This window comes from Cucumis sativus, chromosome 1 (assembly GCF_000004075.3).
Source record: "Cucumis sativus cultivar 9930 chromosome 1, Cucumber_9930_V3, whole genome shotgun sequence".
Lineage (NCBI taxonomy): Eukaryota > Viridiplantae > Streptophyta > Magnoliopsida > Cucurbitales > Cucurbitaceae > Cucumis > Cucumis sativus.
The window spans coordinates 22,930,514-22,952,428 of record NC_026655.2 but is presented as its reverse complement, the minus strand read 5'-3'; the positions used below and the strand labels follow the sequence as shown (position 1 = coordinate 22,952,428).

The 21,915-nt window shown below is 35.9% G+C and overlaps 1 protein-coding gene across 1 annotated transcript; it reads right to left on the bottom strand.

Annotated features, from left to right (window-relative positions):
* Nucleotides 1–2,614: 2,614 nt before the first annotated feature.
* On the bottom strand, nt 2,615–20,448 carry LOC101208613 (DNA damage-binding protein 1). The gene is made up of 19 exons (XM_004135491.3): nt 20,084–20,448; nt 19,440–19,488; nt 18,834–18,893; nt 18,656–18,747; nt 17,429–17,480; nt 17,202–17,264; nt 16,935–16,984; nt 14,533–14,608; nt 14,023–14,232; nt 13,792–13,898; nt 13,590–13,698; nt 12,897–13,097; nt 12,594–12,809; nt 11,833–11,943; nt 5,796–6,071; nt 5,075–5,361; nt 3,999–4,350; nt 3,628–3,912; nt 2,615–3,466 (listed from the first exon to the last, which is right to left on the bottom strand). The coding sequence occupies exons 1-19, from the start codon at nt 20,185–20,187 to the stop codon at nt 2,885–2,887; spliced, it is 3,282 nt and encodes a 1,093-aa protein (XP_004135539.1). The 5' UTR covers nt 20,188–20,448; the 3' UTR covers nt 2,615–2,884.
* Nucleotides 20,449–21,915: the final 1,467 nt, after the last annotated feature.

The following is a 21,915-nucleotide window of genomic DNA, read 5'->3' as shown; positions in this document are numbered from 1 at the left end:
GTGCACACAAACCATATTGCATGACTAGACAAGTGAAATCACCATTGACACTTGAAGAATAAGAAGAAGATCAACTCACTTGATGGAGGCTAAAAGGTTTGTTAAGTAGCCATTGTGGTATCTAGTCCTCTTCTCATTCCTTCAATGCTTCGATTTTATTGGTTTGAGTGGGTCATTTGGGTTGCCTATCCCTGTTATAAACCCAATAACAATCCAATAACAATGAGTTAGAACATTACTTTTTGTTAAAATTTTGTGTGCATAGGAAAGCTTTGTATTTACCATTATTCAGCAATAATCACTAGGTGTTTCCATAGTTGTTCTTGATGCAATTCATCAAACACATCGCAGCCCATAAAAATTTAAGAATATGCACAAGTCAATGTATCAGTAAGGTTCAAATCCACAAACATGATACATCATTTGTTGTACTAATAAAAACAAAAAAACAAAACAAGCTCAACATTCATTAAAACATTAAAATTAAACAACTCCAATCATTTTTGAGTTCTAAACCACAAGATTATCAAGCAATCATATAGAACTAAAAATTAAAAAAACAAAAAACAAAAAAAACAAAGGACACCAATTCCTAAAATGAAGAATAAAGGAAAAAAAACTCAATGCCCCAAGCTCCAACCCTATAAACCTTAAGCTTATTGAGTAACGACCCAATTTCTTAAACTAAGATGAGGTCATTACTTTAACCTAAAGACACTTTGTTTAAATATAAAAGATCGTAAAAATTCGTTTAAAATTAAATAAACATCAAAGAAAGTGCAATTCGAGCCACTTTCCAAACAAAAATAAAAATTCAAAAGTATTGTGTTTCAGGTCACCAAGAAACAAACATCATTCTAAACATAAAACTCATTTCAATCATCAAAACTTAAAAGAAACGGTAAAATGTTAAACGGAAGTATTATATTTTCCAAAAATTCTCACATGTCGTTCATGAGTCCTTCTTGTCCCTTGATGGTCTACCTCTCGTATTACCTTTGCCTTAAAAACATAAACATTGAATGGTGACTAAAAAAATATACCCAGTAAGAAACCCACTACAAGTCCCAATAGAGGTAAAAACTGTTAACTTCCTATTATGAGGCACCCTACATCATAACAGTTGTGATTTCGTAAGATATACGTCAATCAGTCTAGTGATCCCATAGGATGCACATATCTATTTAGTGACCCCAAAAGATGCACATATCAATCTAGTGATCCCGTAGAATGCACATATCAGTCTAGTGATCCCAAATGATGCACATATCAATCTAGTGATCTCAAAGGATGCATAATATGTGGTGATCTCGTAGGACACCGTGTCTGTAAGGTACACTACCCCATAGCTAAAACTAACAATTTTCCTTAGTCCAGATAATCTCAATCCAGTTTAAAAAGTCAAAATACTGTCTACTAAAAATTATTTCCCAACCTATCCACAATATTTTAGTTCACATATAAGTCGTCAAATTAATCATACTAGTACATATTTAATCATGGGTATAGGAATCATTAATACATACAAACTTATACATAACTAGTCAAGACATGAAAGTTCACACTACTCGTAATCAATCAATTCATCTCATACGATACATTTCAATTTAATTTGGGGTCCAATAGTAGAAATCACTTATAAAACGTGTTGATTCTTGTCATTTTTTCCACTTCCTTTCTTTGGCCTTTACCACTTTCTCTCTTTTTTTTCTTTTTCCTTAACATTCAAATTTTTTTCTTTTTCTAGAGCGTAGGATCTTGTTTTTGGCCTTTAGTGGGCCCCGAGTAATGTTGTGATGGGAATATGGACTATATGCATAGGTTGGGTAAGATCACTTTTTTGTGATTGCACCTTTGTTGATTTTGGTGGATGGTGGATTACAATGTGCTAAAATCTGCAATAAATGCACCAACAAGGCCTAAAGTTCTCTTTAATACTCTATTAAAGGAAAGGTACTCATATCTTAAAAATCGTGTCTTACTTTAGCATATACTATCCCTAAGTCGACTGTTATCCACCAAAATCAATGGTGCAATAACAAAAAAGTCCATATTATCTAACCCACCCCACATGGTCATTATTACCCATCACACTATTATGCGGAGGTGCTAGACTCCATTTTTTTTTCCAAAAACGACTCCAAGAAAGATCAAAAGCAAGGTGGTAGGCTCAATTTTTTTCCATTTTTTAGACTACAATTTGTGCACTAATAATGTAGCACTAACTTACCAAAAATGGTAATAGAGCATTTGAAAATTAAAATAATAGCACTTTTCAAAATGCATTAAGACTTTTTTCGTGAATTGAATAAGTAGATAGGTGTATTTTTTTAAGTCCAAACAATATCTCACGACCTTAGACTTGAAGCTAAGTTTAGCACAAAGCCTTCAGTTTTAACCTATGTTGAACTCAAAGCTCCAATGACAGGCCAGGTCGAACAAACCCAACCTAACAATGAGGGTAAAACATAATATTGTCATTTTCCATTTTATTCAAAGTTCGAGTATATTATTAAACCATTAAATAACTCTGCCCATTAACGTTAGCTTATACTTCCAAGAATAAATTTATGTTAAATTTAGAACTTATTAATTTAAAAAAGGAAAAAAACTGTTGTCACCAAAAAGCTGAACATAGAGTTGACATAAATTCCGAAGAGTTCTAAGTCTTAAATATAATCTATTAGCTATATGTTGAACCATATATGCTTTGTGATAAAGCAGAGCACACAGAACAGCTCTATGAACAAAGATCACCAAATATACAGCACATAGTTTAGTTCTTACATCAAAACTAAGAGTAATCCCAAATCCAAACGTAATTCCGGACGAGTGAGAAACAATGAATAAATCAAATTGAATAGAAGTACAGCCCGGTTGAAGATCAATGTAACCTTGTCAATTCTTCTACTCTCTTGCAAAGCTCCTCGGCCGAAACACTCATTGCCCGAGAAATTTCTTCCATTTTACTGCGGTTGAGGTCGAGGAATGACTCTATTAGATCTCCATCCAAGAAATTTTTTGCTTCTGCAGTTCTTTTCTCATTGTTGAAAGACCTCCATTGCTCATGGCTCAGTCCTCCCACACCCTTGATCACTTTCCTCAAGTTGGATTGGAGCCTCTCCAAGAATACATATTGATCATGAGGAAGTGAAGCAATGACCCCAATAACGCCATTGACAGAGCCAAAAATGACTGTTGGAATTTGACCAACGTCAGAATCTGGTAAACGCATTACGAGGGAGCCATGTTGGAACCGGTTAACAAATTCACCAAGGTGGTATTCACCAACCACCTCTAGGCGGCTGCGCTCCTCATCAGTTGCTCCTTCGCTGTTCTTTCGAACAGTGAAGAGGTTGAAGTAATTTTCAGCACCAAGATAAATGTCGTCGTCGAGAATCTCAACTGCTGACATCCAATTTGCATTGTAGTCCCGGGCTCTCTCCTCAATAGCACCCTCCTCATGCTAGTACAAACATAACAACAATCAGTATTCAAAATATAAAGTCCTGGTCCAAGTTAATTTTGGCTATAAATAAATAAAGCATCCAAAATTGGTGGTTTCTCTATTGTTCTTGTGGCTAGATTGAAGACGAGCAGTACACAAGTCATGAAATAGAGTCTAACCTTGTAGATTAACAGGGATATGGACTTCATCAAATCACCAACAACAATGAAATCTCCACGGGTTTGCACATAGAGAGCAAGTATATGTCCATGGTGCCCACATTCAGATTGTAACTCACGAGTACCATCATCTCGAAGCGTCCACTTGTATAATTGAATTTTCTGGTTAATAGCAGCCAGCAGCTTTCCATTGAAGGCATTCAAGGAATAAACAGATCCCTTAGTTTCTTTCTCAGCAATAAGCTGTAGCTTGCCTTCCTCAACAACAAAAACCAATATCCGGCCCTATAAGGGAGAACAGATAACAAGAGATTAATTATAGATAGAAGCTCTTGCTCTCAGGTTTTAAAATATATAGTTTGTGCTAATACCTTGGTTGGTTCATTTTCTTCCGGCATAACATAGGCAGTTCCAACACAGTAATATACATTATTGTCATCTGAGAAAGAGCAGCTAAGAATAGAACACCCGTACTCATAAGTGTCGAGAGCATAGGTTGAAATGGACTCAAAGGTTTGGTCATCTAACAAGCGAATAAAATGCATTTCAGTGTCTTCTGTGCCTGATTGATTATATCTCAAACTGCAAATGGCAAATGTTCTGGACTGTTCCTGATGGCAGATACGGCGTGCATGCTCCCCAAGTGGGATAGACCGGATATGAAGCTTTTGAATATCATCAATGGTACCAATTGTGAGTTCTCCTTCCTTTGCAATTGCAAGGCTGACAATCAAAACAAAAATAATTGAGACATAAAGCCATTTACTAACAACCTATACAAATTGTGGAGGTCAGTCTATTTTTTAAAAAAGTAATAATTACCATGTAGATCTTGTTACTTGTTATGTATATAAGAACTTTGAATATACGGAATACAAAAAATCAAACCCACAGACTCCCTTTACAAGAAGGGACTTCAATTATACATAATCACACTATAAGTCTTGTTACTTTAGGTTGGAATTTGGATTTCGTTTCTAACATAGGTTTTGGATGTTCTTTTTGTGGGGCTGTTTTATCAGGTCATTATAAATTATTTCAATATCTAAGTGAAAGCAGTTTCTCGGAAGAATATATACACACATACTCGGAAGAATATACACACACACACATTATTGTACTTTTTTAAAAAATTACGTAAAGTTATGTAAAAAAGAGGACAGACATGGGCTCTGTATGGGAGTAATTTTTAAATAGTTAAAATTACTTTTTCCTTATTCAAAGTCAGCCTTCATTTACCATCAATTCAATATTTTGTTTTTACACTTTTAGATGAGATTCCTATAAAATAAAAATGAATTTTGAATTGAAAAAACTTGTTTCGATTTTGTATATGACAAAAGTTATTTTAACCCTTCCAAAATCACTCTTAAAAGCATATCTAGACACTGATGTGGTACTTGAGAGCCCTAAAACACTGATGAGAGTAAAAGTAAACAAGAAGTACCTGTCTGGAAAAGCAGCAGAATTGAAAGGACACATATGGCTAACTTCCTTCAGATTAACATTGCTGTAAAGTAGTTTCTTGTTACTGCTGTAAATGACTGTCGGTCTATCTGATGCAGCAAATACATGCGTAGCATTCTTGGATGAAAATGTGCGGAGTGTTATAGGTTGGGTTCCAAGGGAAACCTTTTTCCTATCCATTAGCTCACAAGAATTTGAATTTGAATTTGTGTTCAATATAAAGTTCAACAGATGGCCATCTCCAAGGGCACACAGCAAGTAAGATATCTGAAAACAAAACAACATACAAAAAATCACGAAAAAGGAAGCAAGCAAGTCCGCAAGTATTTCCTTAGAACTCAAAACACTGTTCAACATATTGAATAGATCCTATTCAAGTAAGGTTGTAAAGTTTAACAAATTATTGGATATCACGATTTTTTCCTTAGCATGGGCAATACTTGAAAATACAAAATCAAGTTCAATTAAGACCAGATAAAATCAAAATAAATATAATTCCATATGGCCAAGAAGTAGGTGACATATAGATTCAATAACAAGTTTAAGAATACATCATGTGCTTGTATCTTCCTCCACCCCACAACCAACACACTACATGATGGCTTTTCCTTTTATGAAGTAATTCACATTTCAGAGCCAGATTTGAACTGATCACACCAAATAAATCGAGGTAGAAACAAGGGAAGAGCAGATAAACATACCCCTTCAAAAGTACACAGAAGAACTGAACGAGGTATTATCTCTCCCCCCAATTGTTCCTTTGTAAGGAGATTCAGGTCAGGTAAAGAAAATATTCTGACACTTATATCTGTCCACATTCCAACAGCAGCAAGTTGACTACAGTTAGGGTTGTCACCAATTGGGTTTATGTCGAGGCATGAAATCTCATGCTCCAACTGTATATGTTTCTTTTCAACCAATAATCCATCGCAAATTTCTAAATGAACTAAAACGCCGCCGCCAGTTGCCAATAAAACCTGACATGTAAGGGAACAAGAAATAATTAATGGTCTTTCCTTTAAATGAAAAGACTTAAACATTAGAATATTAGAACAAGAGCGAGACTGATATGTGCAATTCTTAGAGATGAAATTCACTAGCTCATAAATTTTAGTTCATCCATGGTTTACATTAAACATATCATTCAAAAAGAGAGAAATCACTCCATATCGTTTTTTTAAAAGGGAAAAAAATTCTTTGAAATAACTTTTTTTTATACCCATGAGTGTCTAAGCCAGCTTACACGCACCTCGACTAATTTCATAAGACAACCCACCTGACCCTACAATATTCGAGTGTCAAGAAAACAGAAAGGAAATTAATTCCTAGGTAAGTGGCCCACATGGATTGAACCTTTTGACCCCTTAACCATTTCAATCCGACTATGTCTCCTTTTTACCACTAGACCCAACCCATGATGGTTTTGTTGATATAATGAAATGATACTAAAGCTCAAATCACAAAAGAATATACGAATCATAAAGCTATGTATCAGAATAATCTCTACTTTCACAATTTTAACCAGTAATTTACCTACCATCAGGATCTGAAAAGCATATTAGGACTCCCAAACTAATAGTCTTTTTCCATGGCATAAAAGTTTCAGAGAATGAAGTAGTGAATATCAGTGAAAAACTTGCTAAACAAACAAAAAATGTAGGAAACGTGACTGATTTTTCAGAAATGAGAGGATACTGAGAGGGCAAACAGTGGTGAAAGGATGAAAACAAATCTCTTAAATTTGCATCCTGCAGTTTCAGGTGACAATAAACTGCAACCAGCGTTTTTCAAAACTTGAGGCTCAATCTCCTTTACAGCATAAACGCGAGATTCAATGGATGAGACAGAAGAAATTAATGAAAATAAACAAAAGAAACAAGGGCTTTGTTAAGATATCAATCAACTTTCCTTGAAGAAATAAGCATCCTATCACCTGCCTGACCCACCAAGAAGTGTGCTAGAAGAATTAAAAGGCATGCCTAGAAGAAGGACCTTCTTGCTTATGTTTGCTAATGATTCTCATAATGTACCAGTGTTAAAATATTACTAGCTTGCATGAGACTTCAAATATTTTTTAGTTGCACAAGAATCTGAACTTAAACATGCTTCAATTAATGTAATGTTACCTATTCAGAAAATAAATAAATAGGATTAAATGGAGGCTATTGTGTGCCGAGAAAAGGTTGCCTTGAGAACGATGAGAGAGAAAGAGAGAGTTCCCTCGCTGCTGCTTATTGTGCTGATGGCATCCGGTTCTTCGTCTTCCTTCTTCCGCCATCCTCCGCCCTCATTGCTTTACCTTTTTCGTTTACCTCTCCAACCTCCGCCCTCATTGCTCTACCTTTTCCGGTTATCTCTTCACTAAACGACAATGGTGACTCCAAGACGGACCTCAACAAAAATCGAAAACAAATTCTTCTCTTGCGAATTTGATTTGAATAGCAAAGGAAGGGTGATTCGCTTAACATAGTTGTTCCACAAAAAGGAAACATAGTTGTTCCAGCTGGTATTGATTTAAGAGGCTGGGAACGATTCAGGCATTTACTGCTAGATTTTTTTAATGCTGATGACGAACCTAAGGCCCCTAATTCTGAGAAGAAAACAATCCAAAAACCTCCTTTTGGAACCAGATTGAAAAACCAATCTCAACCTCCTCACCCTCTGCGAAGTTCTCAATATGGAAAATCTCCAAGAGTTATGCCTAGTCATTCTGATGAAGAAGGTAGTAGCAAAGGAGAAAAAAGAGTTAGAAAGATTTGTTGGGAGGATACGCTGGTTGTCACTAAACGCGACTTCCACAATGATTGGCAGAGGATTCTGGAAGTCCTTCAAGCTCAAATACAAAATACCTTTATTATCAATCCGTTTCACACTGACAAGGCCCTACTCAAGTGCCCTGATCTATCTTCTCTCAATGAACAAGGGCTGGGCTACCTATGTCCTTTAACTTTGAAAATGGAAAGATGGGATCCAAAAAAACATGGGAGAATGTCGATTGTTCCCTCTTACGGAGGCTGGATTAAACTAAGCAATTTCCCCTTGCATTTATGGAACGAGGAGGTGTTTAAGAGGGTCGGTGATAAGTTTGGAGGCTTTATTGATTTTGCGGAAGAGAATTAGAGTCTCATTAACTGCTTGGAAGTGAATATCAAAGTTATAGGAAATTATTGCGGCTTTATTCCGGCTGAATTTGACTTGATAGATGGTTCCGATTCTTTCCTTGTGCATGTGGCTTCCTTCCAAAATCCTACTCTTCTTATTGATAAAGTTGCCAGAATCCATGGATCCTTCTCGCCAGAACAAGCTGAGAAATTCTTCAAAGGCCCGGGCGGCCCAGATCCAAACCCAATTGATATTTTGGCGCGTGGAGAGGTCAAATTCAAGGATGTCAGTTTACGTTACTCAGAATTCTGGTTCGGCGAGTACAGCGGCAAAAGAAGCTGAGTTTTATCGTCCTTAAGCCCAATAAAACCCTTCTGAGCTTGACTAAGGAAGTGGGCTTTTCTGATTTAAAAGGGAAAGGCATTGTTGTCGATGAAGTTAGTGCTCAAAAGCCCACCTACATTAAAACTCAACCTGAGATAATTATGAGAGAAATCTCTCAAGCTCCCCGTGCAAACCACCCCCCTCTCCAGAAATTACCCAAGCCCACAAAAATTAAGTTTGTGGAAAAAGATGAGATTCGACCTTTCTTCATAAAAAGATATTTGTTTCAAAACAAAATGTAGGCTCTGATGTTTCTTCCGATGTCCATAGACTCTTCCACGATGCAAGCTCCACGAAAAAAGTTAGAGAAGAGGGCCTTCAGTTAATAGCTTTAGAGGAAAACACCGATCTTCCATTATCCATCAAAGAGACAACTGAAATCAAAAGTGTAACAGAATTAGAACCAGCAGCCTCTATAAAAATCCTTTTCCGCTAAGCAAGTGGTAGTGGCTCTTCTCAAATACGACTTATGCATTTGGGCTATGACTAGGAAAGGAAAACCACATAGAAAGGGTGGGGCTTCCTCGAACAACAACAAGAAGCTCACTAGAGAAGTAAAAGTTTTGCTAGGTAGTTGGGAAAGGAAAGCTCAAGCGGCAAAAGCTAGCAATTCCCTAGGCTCCGATGGTGATCTATATTAATTCTCTCCTAGAATGTAAGGGGTCTTAATGCTCAGCCCAAAAGAGCGGTTGTGAAAGAGTTGTTTGTGAAATTCAATCCAGATGTGGTTATTCTTCAAGATTCTAAAGTTAGGACTGTCGATCAGCATTTGGTGAAGTCAGTTTGGAGTAGTCAGTTTGTTGGGTGGACAGCTTTAGAAGCTTATGGTTCTTCGGGTGGTATCCTTATTTTGTGGAAAGAGGACTCAATCACGATGGTTGACTCTATTCAAGGTCAGTTCTCTATTTCTATTCACTGTAAGTTTAATGCTAGCTTCTATGGTTGGATCACAGGTGTGTACGGTCCTTCTTCATATAGACTTGGAGAGACCAATTTTGGTGGGAGCTTTCTGGTTTATGCGGTTTGTGCAATGAAAATTGGTGCGTTGGGGGTGATTTCAATGTAGTCATCAGATGGTTAAATGAGAAGAGCTCCGACGTTCGTCCTACTAGAAGTATGATTCGCTTTAATAGCTTGATTGAGGAGATGGATATGGTGGACATCCCCTTACGAAATGGTAGGTTCTCTTGGTCCCATTTGGGGATTAGGCCGGCTGCATCAAAGCTCGACAGATTTCTTCTATCCAAGCCTTGGGTTGAGTTCTTTAGAGAAGTTAGTGTGGAAAGACTTCCTCGTACCACCTCATCACTTTCCGATTCTTTCAAAACGGGGGGCGCAATCTTGGGGTCCTACCCCCTTTAGATTTGAAAATGCTTGGTTGGATCGTCATCTTTTCCTAAAAAACGTAGAGAATTGGTGGGACAGTTTGGCTGTTGATGGCTGGCCTATTTTTCCCTTCATGGGAAAATTAAAAAGCTTGAAAGTCCTCTTAAAGAGTTGGAATAAGGAGACATTCGGCAACATTTTCTCCCAAACACAGGTGCTGATTGATAAGATTAACTCTCTTGATTTGCTTGAAGAGTCGAGTTGTTTCAATGAGGAAAATGCGGCGGAAAGAGAAGTTTGTAGAGGGCCCCTGCTTGATTTGATTGTTAAAGAACATAAATTATGGATTCAGAAATCAAAGTTTCAGTGGCTTAGAGAGGGGGAGGAGAACTCAAGCTTCTTCCACATTTGGGTCTCGGCTCATAAAAGCAAAAGTCTTATTTCTTCTTTGGTTAGTATTGATGGGAAGGCTCTCGTCACAGAGAAGGAGATTGTGGATGAGATCCTTAGTTTCTTTTCCAACTTATATGGCACAAGGATCTCTTTGCCGTTTATTTGTGACGGTCTTAACTGAAAATGCCTTAGCTTACAGGATTCTAGCTTACTTGAGATCCCCCTTTACCGAAAAAGAAATTAGAGAAGCTGTCTTTGAGATGGGTTGTCTTAAATCCCCTGGCCCTGATGGCATGACTGGAGAGTTTTATAAAAAATCTTGGAACATTTTGAAGTCCGACCTAGTAATAGTAAGGATGTTCCAAGATTTTTTTAAAAATGGAATTATTAATAGAAGATGTAATGAGACTTATGTTTGCCTCATCCCCAAAAAGAAAGAGGTGGCCCGTGTCAGTGATTTCAAACCCAAAAGCTTAGTTACCTCCTTGCATAAAGTTATTTCCAAGGTGCTTGCAACAAGACTTTTGTGGTGCATTTGGAAAGAAAGGAATAGTAGAATTTTTTAAGATAACTATAATTCTTTTGATTCTTTTTGGACTGTGTTGCAACACAGCTTCTTGGTGGAGTACGAATTACACCAAACATTTTTGTAATTATAGCCTTTCAATGATATTCAACAATTGGAAGGCCATCATTTTTTAGTTCTTCTAGGGAGGGCCCTCTTGTCCCTTAGGAATTCACATGTTTCTTATCAAAAAAAAAAAAGATTAAATGAAGGTTTTGTTTTTTTCTTCCTAAAAGAAGATGGTCAAAAGCATATTGAGGAAAATTATGTCATCTACAAATCACTGCTGCTGAAAAGTATCTTTGTATTTATTCTTGTTAACTAGGAAGTAGAAATGCTAAAAGCCCAAAATGAAGGACATTCATATTCACATTTTTCACACAAGTTTCCTTGAGTTTCCAATTTTACCATTTTTTTGTGATTTCTTTTTATCAAAGAATCATATAAATAATGGATTCTCGTGTGATACACTTTTGATCAAATTTTATGTTTGAATTTGAAACTTGTTCGAACTGGATCCTTTCGATTTGCATACCGAACCTATACTTACGAAGTAGTTTTAACTAATTGATTGACATAATAATAATTTTTCCCTTCAACCATCATGATTTGGCCTAGTAATAAAAAGGGAGACAGGGTCTCAATAACTAACTAAAAGATCATGGGTTCAATCCATAGTGGCGACCTACCAAGGAATTAATTTCCTACGAGTTTCCTTGACACCCAAATGTTGTAGGGTCAGGTGGGTGTGCTGTGAGATTAGTCAGAGGTGCGCGTAAGCTGGCCCGAACTCACGGATATCAAAAAAAAAATAATAACAATAATAATTTTTCCCTTTAATAACTATCCGACGTTGAGGCATAAAGTGGCACAGCAATATGGCTTGAACAATACTCAATTTTTCACCAAATTTTGTTCAAACATAAAGAGAAATAACTTATTAAATCGACAAAAATAAATGAGCACACCTGGGAGGCATTAGCAGTGGCAACATTGATAGAGTAGTTTGATGGCGCATTCCATTCATTGAGAAGTTCTCTAGTGGTAGAACTAACCAATCTTACAGAGCTTGAAGTAACCTGAAACAGCATTTGATTGTAATTAGCAGGTACCAAATCACAAAAGGAACAGCCAACCATGAGAAATATATCTAGGTAAGCAAATTTTTTTAATAGAAATCTATCTATTGATAAAAAAAAATGAAAGAATACAAGGACACAAAAAATATCAAGCTCAAAAAGTCACATTAAAGAAAAGGTGATTGAATTAGTTCTATTTTAGTAAAATATACCTAAAGAGTAGTTAGCAAAGGTCTTCAAAACCGAAGCTTAGAGAGAGACATGAAACTTGACCAAGGACCACACTAGGGTCCCTCCCCATCCCTCTAAGCAATCTGTATTTTAGAGGTTTGGAGAGGGACTTCGTGCTTTTTGGTCCTTGGGTAAGTTTTATGTCTCCCTTTGGGTTTCAACTTCATAAACATTTTGTAACTACTCCTTAGACAATATCTTTGTTATTGGACCCCGTTTCTTTGAGGGAGGGTTTTGTAGCCATGTTTTTTCCATGTCCTTGTATTCTTTCCTTTTTTCTCAAATCTCAATAAAAGTTGTGTTTTCTAAAACCTTAAGAAAAATATTAATTAAGTCCATGTAAAACTCCTAAGCTAGTACTTTTTAATAAAGAGCTCCCTATTTCCTCAATTATTTAATTACTCAGAATAGAAATCTACCTGAACAAGTTGATTAAACAGTGCATCATGGCAAAACAATGTTTGCACTTGAGAGTTGAAACCCTCTATCTCTGTTTCCTCCAATTCATCCTCAAGATTCATTGCCAAAATTCTAGTCTCACTGATAAAGCTTACAACGAGAAATGTATCAAATGGATCGTCAGTAGAAGATCTCAGTGACCACATTCCTTTTATTCCTTGCAGTTCCACAGATGCCTACAAAGCCCATACATAAGTATCATTTGCCAGGATCGAATGAAAATTTATCACAAATATAATACAAAACTAATAAAATAGGCAAACCTGCTCATTAATTCCAATTCCGTTACGAACAACACGAAGAGAACCATCCTTATACGCTCCAGAGCATGTTACAACCTGCCCTTGGCCTTGCCTCTCAAGGTCTACCACACAAAAATCAACAATGGGCCCCAAGTTGACATACCTCTCCAAAACTTCTACATATGATCCTTTTGCATCAGGTTGTACATTTAGCTTAACAAGCTGCATTTGCACCATCACACATGTTATTGTTATCTATCCAACTACCCCCATGTATTACTTGTTTTATTGTGCACACTGCAAAAAACTGTATACTTTCTGTAACTGAGATGGATACTTCATATTAATACCTATATGCATACACAGTCAATCAGTTTTATGTATCACAATCAGAAGTAAAACTGACCAATGCCGTGCAACATCCCATAACATGAAATGTATTTTTCTTAAAGTGATGATGAGTCCTAAATACAAATTGTCAATGCTTTTGGCACCTCTGCCTCTTGCACAGTTTCTTCATCATTCAAATTAAGGATACTTCTTACCATCAAGAGAAGAGAAAAAAGTGATGATGAATCAAGCCTCTAACGCAAAATCTATAAGAATAATTTTATCAAATTTTACATTAAAAAATATATGGGTTTTTTATATGAAAAGCACGATTTTCACTGAGAAAGAATGAAATAAAATATATGATATTCATATCAACCATACCTGTGAATCCCCATAACTTGACCCAATATATACAAAAGCATTATCAAGATATGATATTGTAGAAGCAATAGATGTTTCCCCCAACAACTCAATCTTAAGTCCAGTCACCCTACAAATAGAAACAAATGGAAACGTCAAGATTCACAAACAAACAAATCAATTAAGAATGTTACCAAAAAACTACGAACAAGGATAAGTTTACCTTTCTTTTTCATGAGTTATGACAAGCAGGTGAAGTAGACCAGCATGATCACCAAGCAAGTACCTTGAACCATCAGCATCGACCCTTCCATAAGCCCTGGTGATAGACTAAAAGTGAAGAACTTATAAGAAAGTATGTCAAGGAAAAATGGTAAGAAAAGCCATAGTTTAGAAATACAGAGATATGGTACTGGATATCTAAAATACTAAAAGATTTTTAGCAATAGCATACAGGTCTAACGGGTATTGCTTTAAATGCTGTGGCACTGCAGTAAACAATTGTCTCTTCTCCAATAATAATGACACCACATAGTGGTGGGGGCACAGGTATTAGCACAGCGGCTCCATTATCAAGATTGTTTTGGGACCACGGACCTTCGACAAAATCCTTATCCTTTAGAACGACCTCATAGGTTTTAACATGCCTAGCATCTTTGTTATCCTGAAAACATTAAAAGGAAAAGTAAGCACCAGACAATCTCGCCAAGAAACAGTAAGAGCATGTGGATAAAATATGTAGCACAACCATTCCCAAGAAAAGGCAAGAAAGAGGAGGGGGGAAGAAAGACCAAAACAAGATCAAATAATTACTCTACAGGATCCAGCCAAGTAGAACTACAATAGAACTCTTAAGAAGAACAATGTACTGTGTACATTTGCAGAATTTCTCTAATGGTCCAATTTATCTACCATTTTCCATACAACATAAAAATATATAATATGAGAAAGGCAAAGTATAGACCTGGTAAAGAACTACAATTGTAGGTCTTGAACATCCATAAAGAAACTTGATGTCCAAAACTTGAAGTTCCTCAAGCCTGAAATAAATGCCCAAAGGAATAAGCCATAGTCAAATGAATCAAGACTTCAAAAATCTTATCTTGTAGATAAAACATTTTACTTCAACAGTATTTTTTTCTTTTTTAACAACCATAAATCTACTTCAACAGTAGATTTAACAAACTTTTTGAAATAATTTATCCTTACAACAGCATTCAGATTCAGCAATTTTTTTAATATGAAACCAAAGTTTCGTCGACATAGACAAAAGGATATACATGCGCAAAACAAAAAGGACATCCCCAGAAACAAGAGAACCCTCACATTAAATTACAGAAAATGATTCCAAAAGAATCGTTTTTTTTATGTCCGTGGGTGTCCAAGCCAACTTACGGCATTACGTACACTTCGACTAATCTCACAAAACAACTCCTTGACCCTAAAACATTTGGATGTCAAGAAAATTGTAGGATATTAAATCCTAGGCAGGTAGCCACCATAGAATAAAATCCAAAAGAATCATACTAAGCTGATAATTACAAAGAATCATAAAATGATAGAATCATTCAATTTCAGTAAAACCACAGATGTAAATATAAATGTTTCTAGATAAGATCTTACTAGGCCAATTATTACAGTAACAAACATTAATATGGTGAGACAATTTTGGATAGCAGGTGAGACAGGTTTTCTTTAGACAGTTGAGACAGGTTTTATTTAGTGTGATCTTATAGGCACAAGAAATGTTTTGAAAAAACAAATGTGGTTTTCTTCAAAAAACATTGTACAATTTCTGTGATATGGTCCTCACCCTTTGAATGGAACTTAATGGGGATTTAAAGTCATACTTAAACCTTGGAAAGTTCTCTTTCAGTGGTCCTTCTTTCTAAAACTAAGTAAAACGCTCAGGGGGGAGTGGCTTTAACATGTATTTCGGGGAAACCTGGTGGTTGGATGATGCTTCCATTACTACTTTGTTTCCTCATTTCTACCACCTTTCCTCATTGAGGTTTCATTATAAGTCCAAAAATAGTAAGCCCAGTAGGAAAACCTTAAATTTGGCTAGAGCTTATACCTCATCGCACAATCTTTATAAAACCCTTGAAAATTCTCTCACTCCTCTCAAGTCAAATGTCCATAAAATAGCAAAAAGAACTAGTTTCCAAGGAGCACAACGGTACGACCCTTACCATGAAATAGTGGGTGAAAGAAGAATCACTCTCACCATCTCTATTGGACTATAAAAATAAAGAAAGAAACAAAGAAAAAACTCAACCTTTTGCTGAACCTTGACCCTCCACAACAAGGAGAGAATAATTTATTTCTAGCCTCCTAGGATTATGGTTTGCACTTAAAAAAGAGAAATAATGAGAAAAGAACCCTTGGAAGGTTTAGGCGTCCAAATTCCAAAGAATATTTTTGTAACCATCTTTAGAGCTTATCATTTTGGACTCACAGTAGGTTTTTTGGAAGTTTTAATCCTTCAAAGAAAATCAAGATTGACTCACTAATAGGAAAAGGGTCCAATAAGTGACTAAAAAAGGAATTAGAAGCCCTCCAAAGGATTAGGAGTCCAAACATCTCTTGTAGCAAACCTAAGGTTGAGAGACAACCACCGCACTTTCCTATCGAACAACCATTAATGAAAACCGAAAGTATTTGAGGAACTTGGACCCTTAAGATTCTTTTAATTCACAATAAAATCCTCTGGTTAGGTTTTTCGGCTACACCACTGATACCGATGAAACTAATAGAACCCAAATGTAGTCTTTTCAGTGACATCCGATAACAGAACCCAAAGGTATTGTAAATAAAAGATAACAAAATTACAATAACTACTCAAGTATTTGAGGAACTTCGACCCACTTCTCTTGAGATGTCATCCAATCCTAAGACCACAAAAATCCCCCGCCAACCTTCCTCTCTCATTCTATGTATAACAAAACTCTCCAGAAAACTCCTCAAACAATTACTAAATACCCTTAATGCCTAATGAATTTCCCACTCCTATCCTAATAGCATGCCTAAATGCATTATACCCAGTATCAACATTGCATGATTTGACTCAAAAAAAAGAACATTTTCCTCACTATTGAAAACTATTCACGTGTACTCTAATATTTTGTTTGATCAAACCATATAATATTTTCAAATCTATGATTTAGAGGTACATAAGAAATAATTGAGAAGAAACAGAACAAGTTACCACATAACTAATACTATTTATTTTATACAATTAGAAATTGTTGCAAGAAAATAGAAATAAATGGCAAACGCACAGAAAAGAACAGCCAAAAAATAAACCACCACCTGAAACTTCCTAAATTTCATAATTAACTAAGGCCAGTAATCTAAGTTGAGTACCTAATGTTAAATGCTTCTTTGAGCTGCCCTTTATTGTCAAAAGGAATTACCTGGCAAAAGAACAAATGAATTCACTCATCATCCAAAGTAGTCAAAATGTAACAGATACTTGAAGCCCATGGTAGCATTAGTGAGTACTACTTGAAAGGTCAGAATGTAACAGATAATTGAAAAGTGAAAGCTGTGGTGAATATTTAATTGAAAAGCCGAACACAAATATAAGGCATCTAAGAGCATAACTAATTGACATCTACTACAATTACACACCTTGAATAGACCATCATATAAATGAAGCCCAATCAATCTACAGTCTGGGTCTATAATACCAATCTGCAGATGAAAGAAAAACAATACTAAAAACATGAAAGAAGTTCTTCACATATTCTCAAACAACATTGAAATATAAAAACGTGTCAAGAAAAAAAATTAGTAAATTAGAAAACATGAAAAATAAAATGACCAACAGCTTGATTTAAGTCCTAAACAAGTGGTACCTGACCACTGTCAGTAGGACGACCAATGCGATCTGAGACGTCCCCCATTGCCCTGCCAGACACGCCAAGAAATTTGTGAGAACATAACACTTAGAAGTATGTTTCTATTAAGAAGCACAGACAGGGAACATGGCACAACATGGACACAACAATAGTTCAATTTGTTGAAAAGTAGGACATGGACACATTGGGGACACATTTTTACGTCAATATTCATACATAATACTTCTTTATAGATAAAACATACAAATTTAACATAAAAACAAATATACTTCAATAGAAACATATAAAGTTAAGTCATAGCTCAACATTATTTGAAATATTAAAAGATATAAATAGATTAAGTTGGCTACGACTAGAGGATGAATATGCCATCCTAATACTTTAGAATTGATCAATATACAAGGTTCCTATCAATAAGAATATTAAAAAATTAATAACCAAAATTTTAGGTTAAACATGATTCCTTTTTTTATAAACGGAGAGAGAAATTTTCGTTGATATAATGAAAAGAGCAAATCTCAAATCACAAAGAGACATGAACCAAATAAACCAGTAGGATCTGGAGTTGCACCCGGTAAATATTATACATTTATTGTGAAAGTAGAACAATAAAAGTAAAAAATAGTTATTTCAAACTTAAATCTCGTGGTCTACCTTTTTTAGGATCAACAGATTAGGTTTAATAAAGTAATTTTCGGATCAATTATACTGAAAATAAAATCATTTTGGTAGGATGCAATTCCTAATCTATCACTCTAAAAAAATAAAAACTCAAAAGACAATGAACAATAAGAAATACAAGATTCTTCATCAATTCTCAGAACTGGCAGAAATTGTAGAGCTTCTGAATCCCATTTCACAAAATTAATAAAATGTAAATAAGAAAGCAACAACGTGTTCTTTAGGTTCGAAAATAACCACCATGTATCCCACTCTGTTCTAGCAAACAGACACCAATCCCCCAAAGTAGCACAGACATATGAAATTTTCAACCATTATACAAGAAACATTAAACAATCTCTATTAAAATAGAGACATTTGAAAAGTTTCCATGATGAAAAGTGTGTTCCAATTACTTAGATATCCAAGGTAGCAACAAGACTCATTACATGCTCATGAATAACAAGCATCTTTATCAAATACGTAAAAGTAGTCAGAACTCTGAATAACAATGAGGGGGGAGGAGTGGGAGACGATGAAAAGCAACAATAGATGTGCTTGAACCTTGTAATAAGCTCAGAACTCTCAGTATCCCATTGAAGAACACAGAACTTGTACCGCTCAGTTGCTATGAAAAGAAAATCTTGTGCTTCCCCCTATTTAACGTGCAGAAAAGAAAGTCACAAAAATACGGAAATTCATGGAGTAGTACTAATTCAGGCTTGGAAAAGATAGAACTCACGTGAGGGCGAAAAAGTTCTAGTGTTGCAATCCTTCCATATATAGGAACATCCAACATAGGCTGCATGGTAGATGCAGCAAGTGAGGCATGAGCTATGTGACAAAATTCAAGGTACACAACTTCGAAATAATAACCAATCAGAGTTTCCAATCTTTTTTTTTACAATATGAGGTGGAGGGATCAAACCTCTAACCTCAAAGCTATCGTATATACTTTTTCCAGTTCAGCTATGCTTACTCTAGCAAAGTTTACAATCCTTGGACTTGTGGTGAATAACTTAGAAAGTTGATAAATCACCTCTTTCTTTCACATGACCCTTTTAATTACTGCTCACGTGAAGTGTGAAAAATTGTATACAATTTCAAAAGTTTATACCATTACAAACCAAAAGAAGTAGCCAGTATTTTCATGGTTCAAAACAAGCCATGGTTATTGATAACTTGATGAAGATATAAATTTAGTAATTTACACGGACTCCAACGTTCTACATCAATTTACATGACCTATTTCAACTTCAAACTAAAACCCCTGAAACTAAAATATCTCCAGTTCCCTATAATTGGATCATAAAAGATGAATCAAAAGCAAGAGAAAGAAAGGTAATACCTGCAGGCCTTGAGCAGTGAGCAAATGAATTTCAATGCGGGTACATTTCCTGTAGCCCAATTTTAGGTGTGAATAACTTCGTCAGCATTGCATATCATTCTTAAAGTAAGTCACAATAACAATAAGAAAGCTTATACAAGAATGAAATAAAATGACATGAACCCAGCAACCAAAATCTGAAGCATGTGCAGTAGCCGTTCCATTCTTAACATATAATAGACAAACCAAAAAACAGAAAAACACCAAAAAAGAAAATCTTATTGTGATCATACCGCAAAAACATATCAGGACAATATAGACCGGGTCAAATGGAGAAGGAATTCATTGTGCAAAACGATTAACAAACGTGCATTAGTGTAGCTTGGTTTATTACCAATTTCCATTAACTCTTCAATACTGAAATAAAACCCTAGCTCCTCAATCAACCATCAACACAAGAAAACTCTAAAATGAGAGTAACAACAACTGACCAAAAAGAAAAACGAACTCAGTAGATAGGGAAAAACAACAGCAGATTACGAAAGGAACATTAAAAAAGAAGACACAATTCAATCCAAGCTGTTGAAAAGGAAGCGGAAAAGTGAGAATTAGAGAGAGAGTGAAAAGTTGGATCAGAGAGATGAAGAAAAATGGGGGAAACATACGCTATAATGAGGTTGAGCTCCTGAGGGCCGGTGAAGTTGCCGACACAGGAGTGAGTGACGTTGGTGGGTTTGTGAGCGGTGACGACATAGTTCCAGACGCTCATCTTTGAGCTAGGAAATGGTGCGTGCGGTTGTTCGTTGGGTGGGGCAAAACCCTAGGCTAAGCCTTGCCGGTTGCTTAAACGGTGGGTAGAGACGCCGGATTCTGCGTTTGCAGTATGTTCTAGCGAGAGTGGCTCGGCCGAAGCCACGGAAGAAGAGAGGTTTCGGCAGAGGAATAAATAAATTAAAAAGAAAAATAAAAGAAAGAAAGAAAGAAAGAAAGAGGTAGCAATTTTTCGGATGAAGGAAATGTTAAATTATAAAAACAATACCAACAAGTTCGAAATATTAGTTATTGAAATTTTGATGGTGCTTTAATTTGATTGAAATGAATATATTTACCTTCGGTACACAAATTGAGTATGAAAGATGTGAATTCAAAAGCTCTAAGCTTTCATCATAATTTAAATATTTTAATTTGATAAAATATGTAATAGAATATAAGATATATTAGGGGTGTTTGGTGTCATGAGCAAGAGGGTGTTGTTTACTAGGGTCGTAGGCAAAATACCCAAATCATCTTGTGTTTATGTTTTCTATTTAGTTTAGTCTATTGCTTTCCCTTTTACGTCGTCGACCTAGGGTGTGATGTTCCAGCATTCATATGTAAGCTTATTTAAAAATGTTCAAAATGTACTATACGGGAGACTTAGTAGTTAAATCTCCGACCAAGACTTGTCACACTCTTTGCAATCAAAGTTTTCTTTGCAATTGACAGTCTCCAATGATTTCTTTAATGATGTTTTCAATGAATTTCTTTATCTCTCACGTTTTATAAAACAATTTTCTAAAAAACGTAAAGGGAGGTTACATCATAGTGTGTGTTTGTCCGCGATTTTTGAATTTTGCATGGCTAACTTGTTAACTAAGTATAACAAGTGTCACACAATCACCCGTTCTATGTTTGAAAGATTGTGATTGACACAAGTGGTATCAGAGCCTAAGTTGGCTTAGTGACGGTTAAGACATAAACATGTCCACAACGAAACAATAGGACAAGGCCCATGTAGATCAATTAGTAGAGCTTGAAGAGCTGATGCTTTACCTAGTGGAAGTTTCTGACTCCATTCGCTTCTTGGAATCCCGACTTGAAGAAATTCTTTAGAAAGCAAATGTTATTGATGTTGTGACTGGTCATCTTGACAAATTACCAAGAGTTGTTGGAAAAAGTTGACACTCTAGAGACAAAAGTTGTAAGAATTGAAAATTACGAGTGTGAGGGCAGTTCGATGAGCTTTGTTGCTCATACAGAAGAAACTGTTGTGGAGTTAAATAGCTCTTAAAAAACGACTATGGAAATGATAAACCGCATGTCAGAGGATTTTGAGTTGCCCTAAATGTCGTTAAAAATAAAATCGCAGACGTGAGCACGAGGATGAACCTCATGATGCGAGTGATGGCAAACCAAGCTTCAGCTAGAGGAGCAATCCTGGTTAGCAGAATAAAGATTCCTGAACTCAAGCCCTTCTATGGGGCAAGAGATGCAAAGACCTTAGAGAACTTCATATATCAAGACCACAAACACAGTCACTAAAGAAGTCAAAGTGACATTGGTGACTATGCATATGTCTGAAGATGCAAAGTTATGGTGGAGGTCCTAATATGTCGACATTCAAGAAGGTCATTGCACAATAGACACTTGGGACACATTAAAGATAGTACTTTGCTCGCAGTTCTTCCCTGAGAATGTCGATATCTTAGCTCAGCAAAAATTGTGTGAACTAAAACAC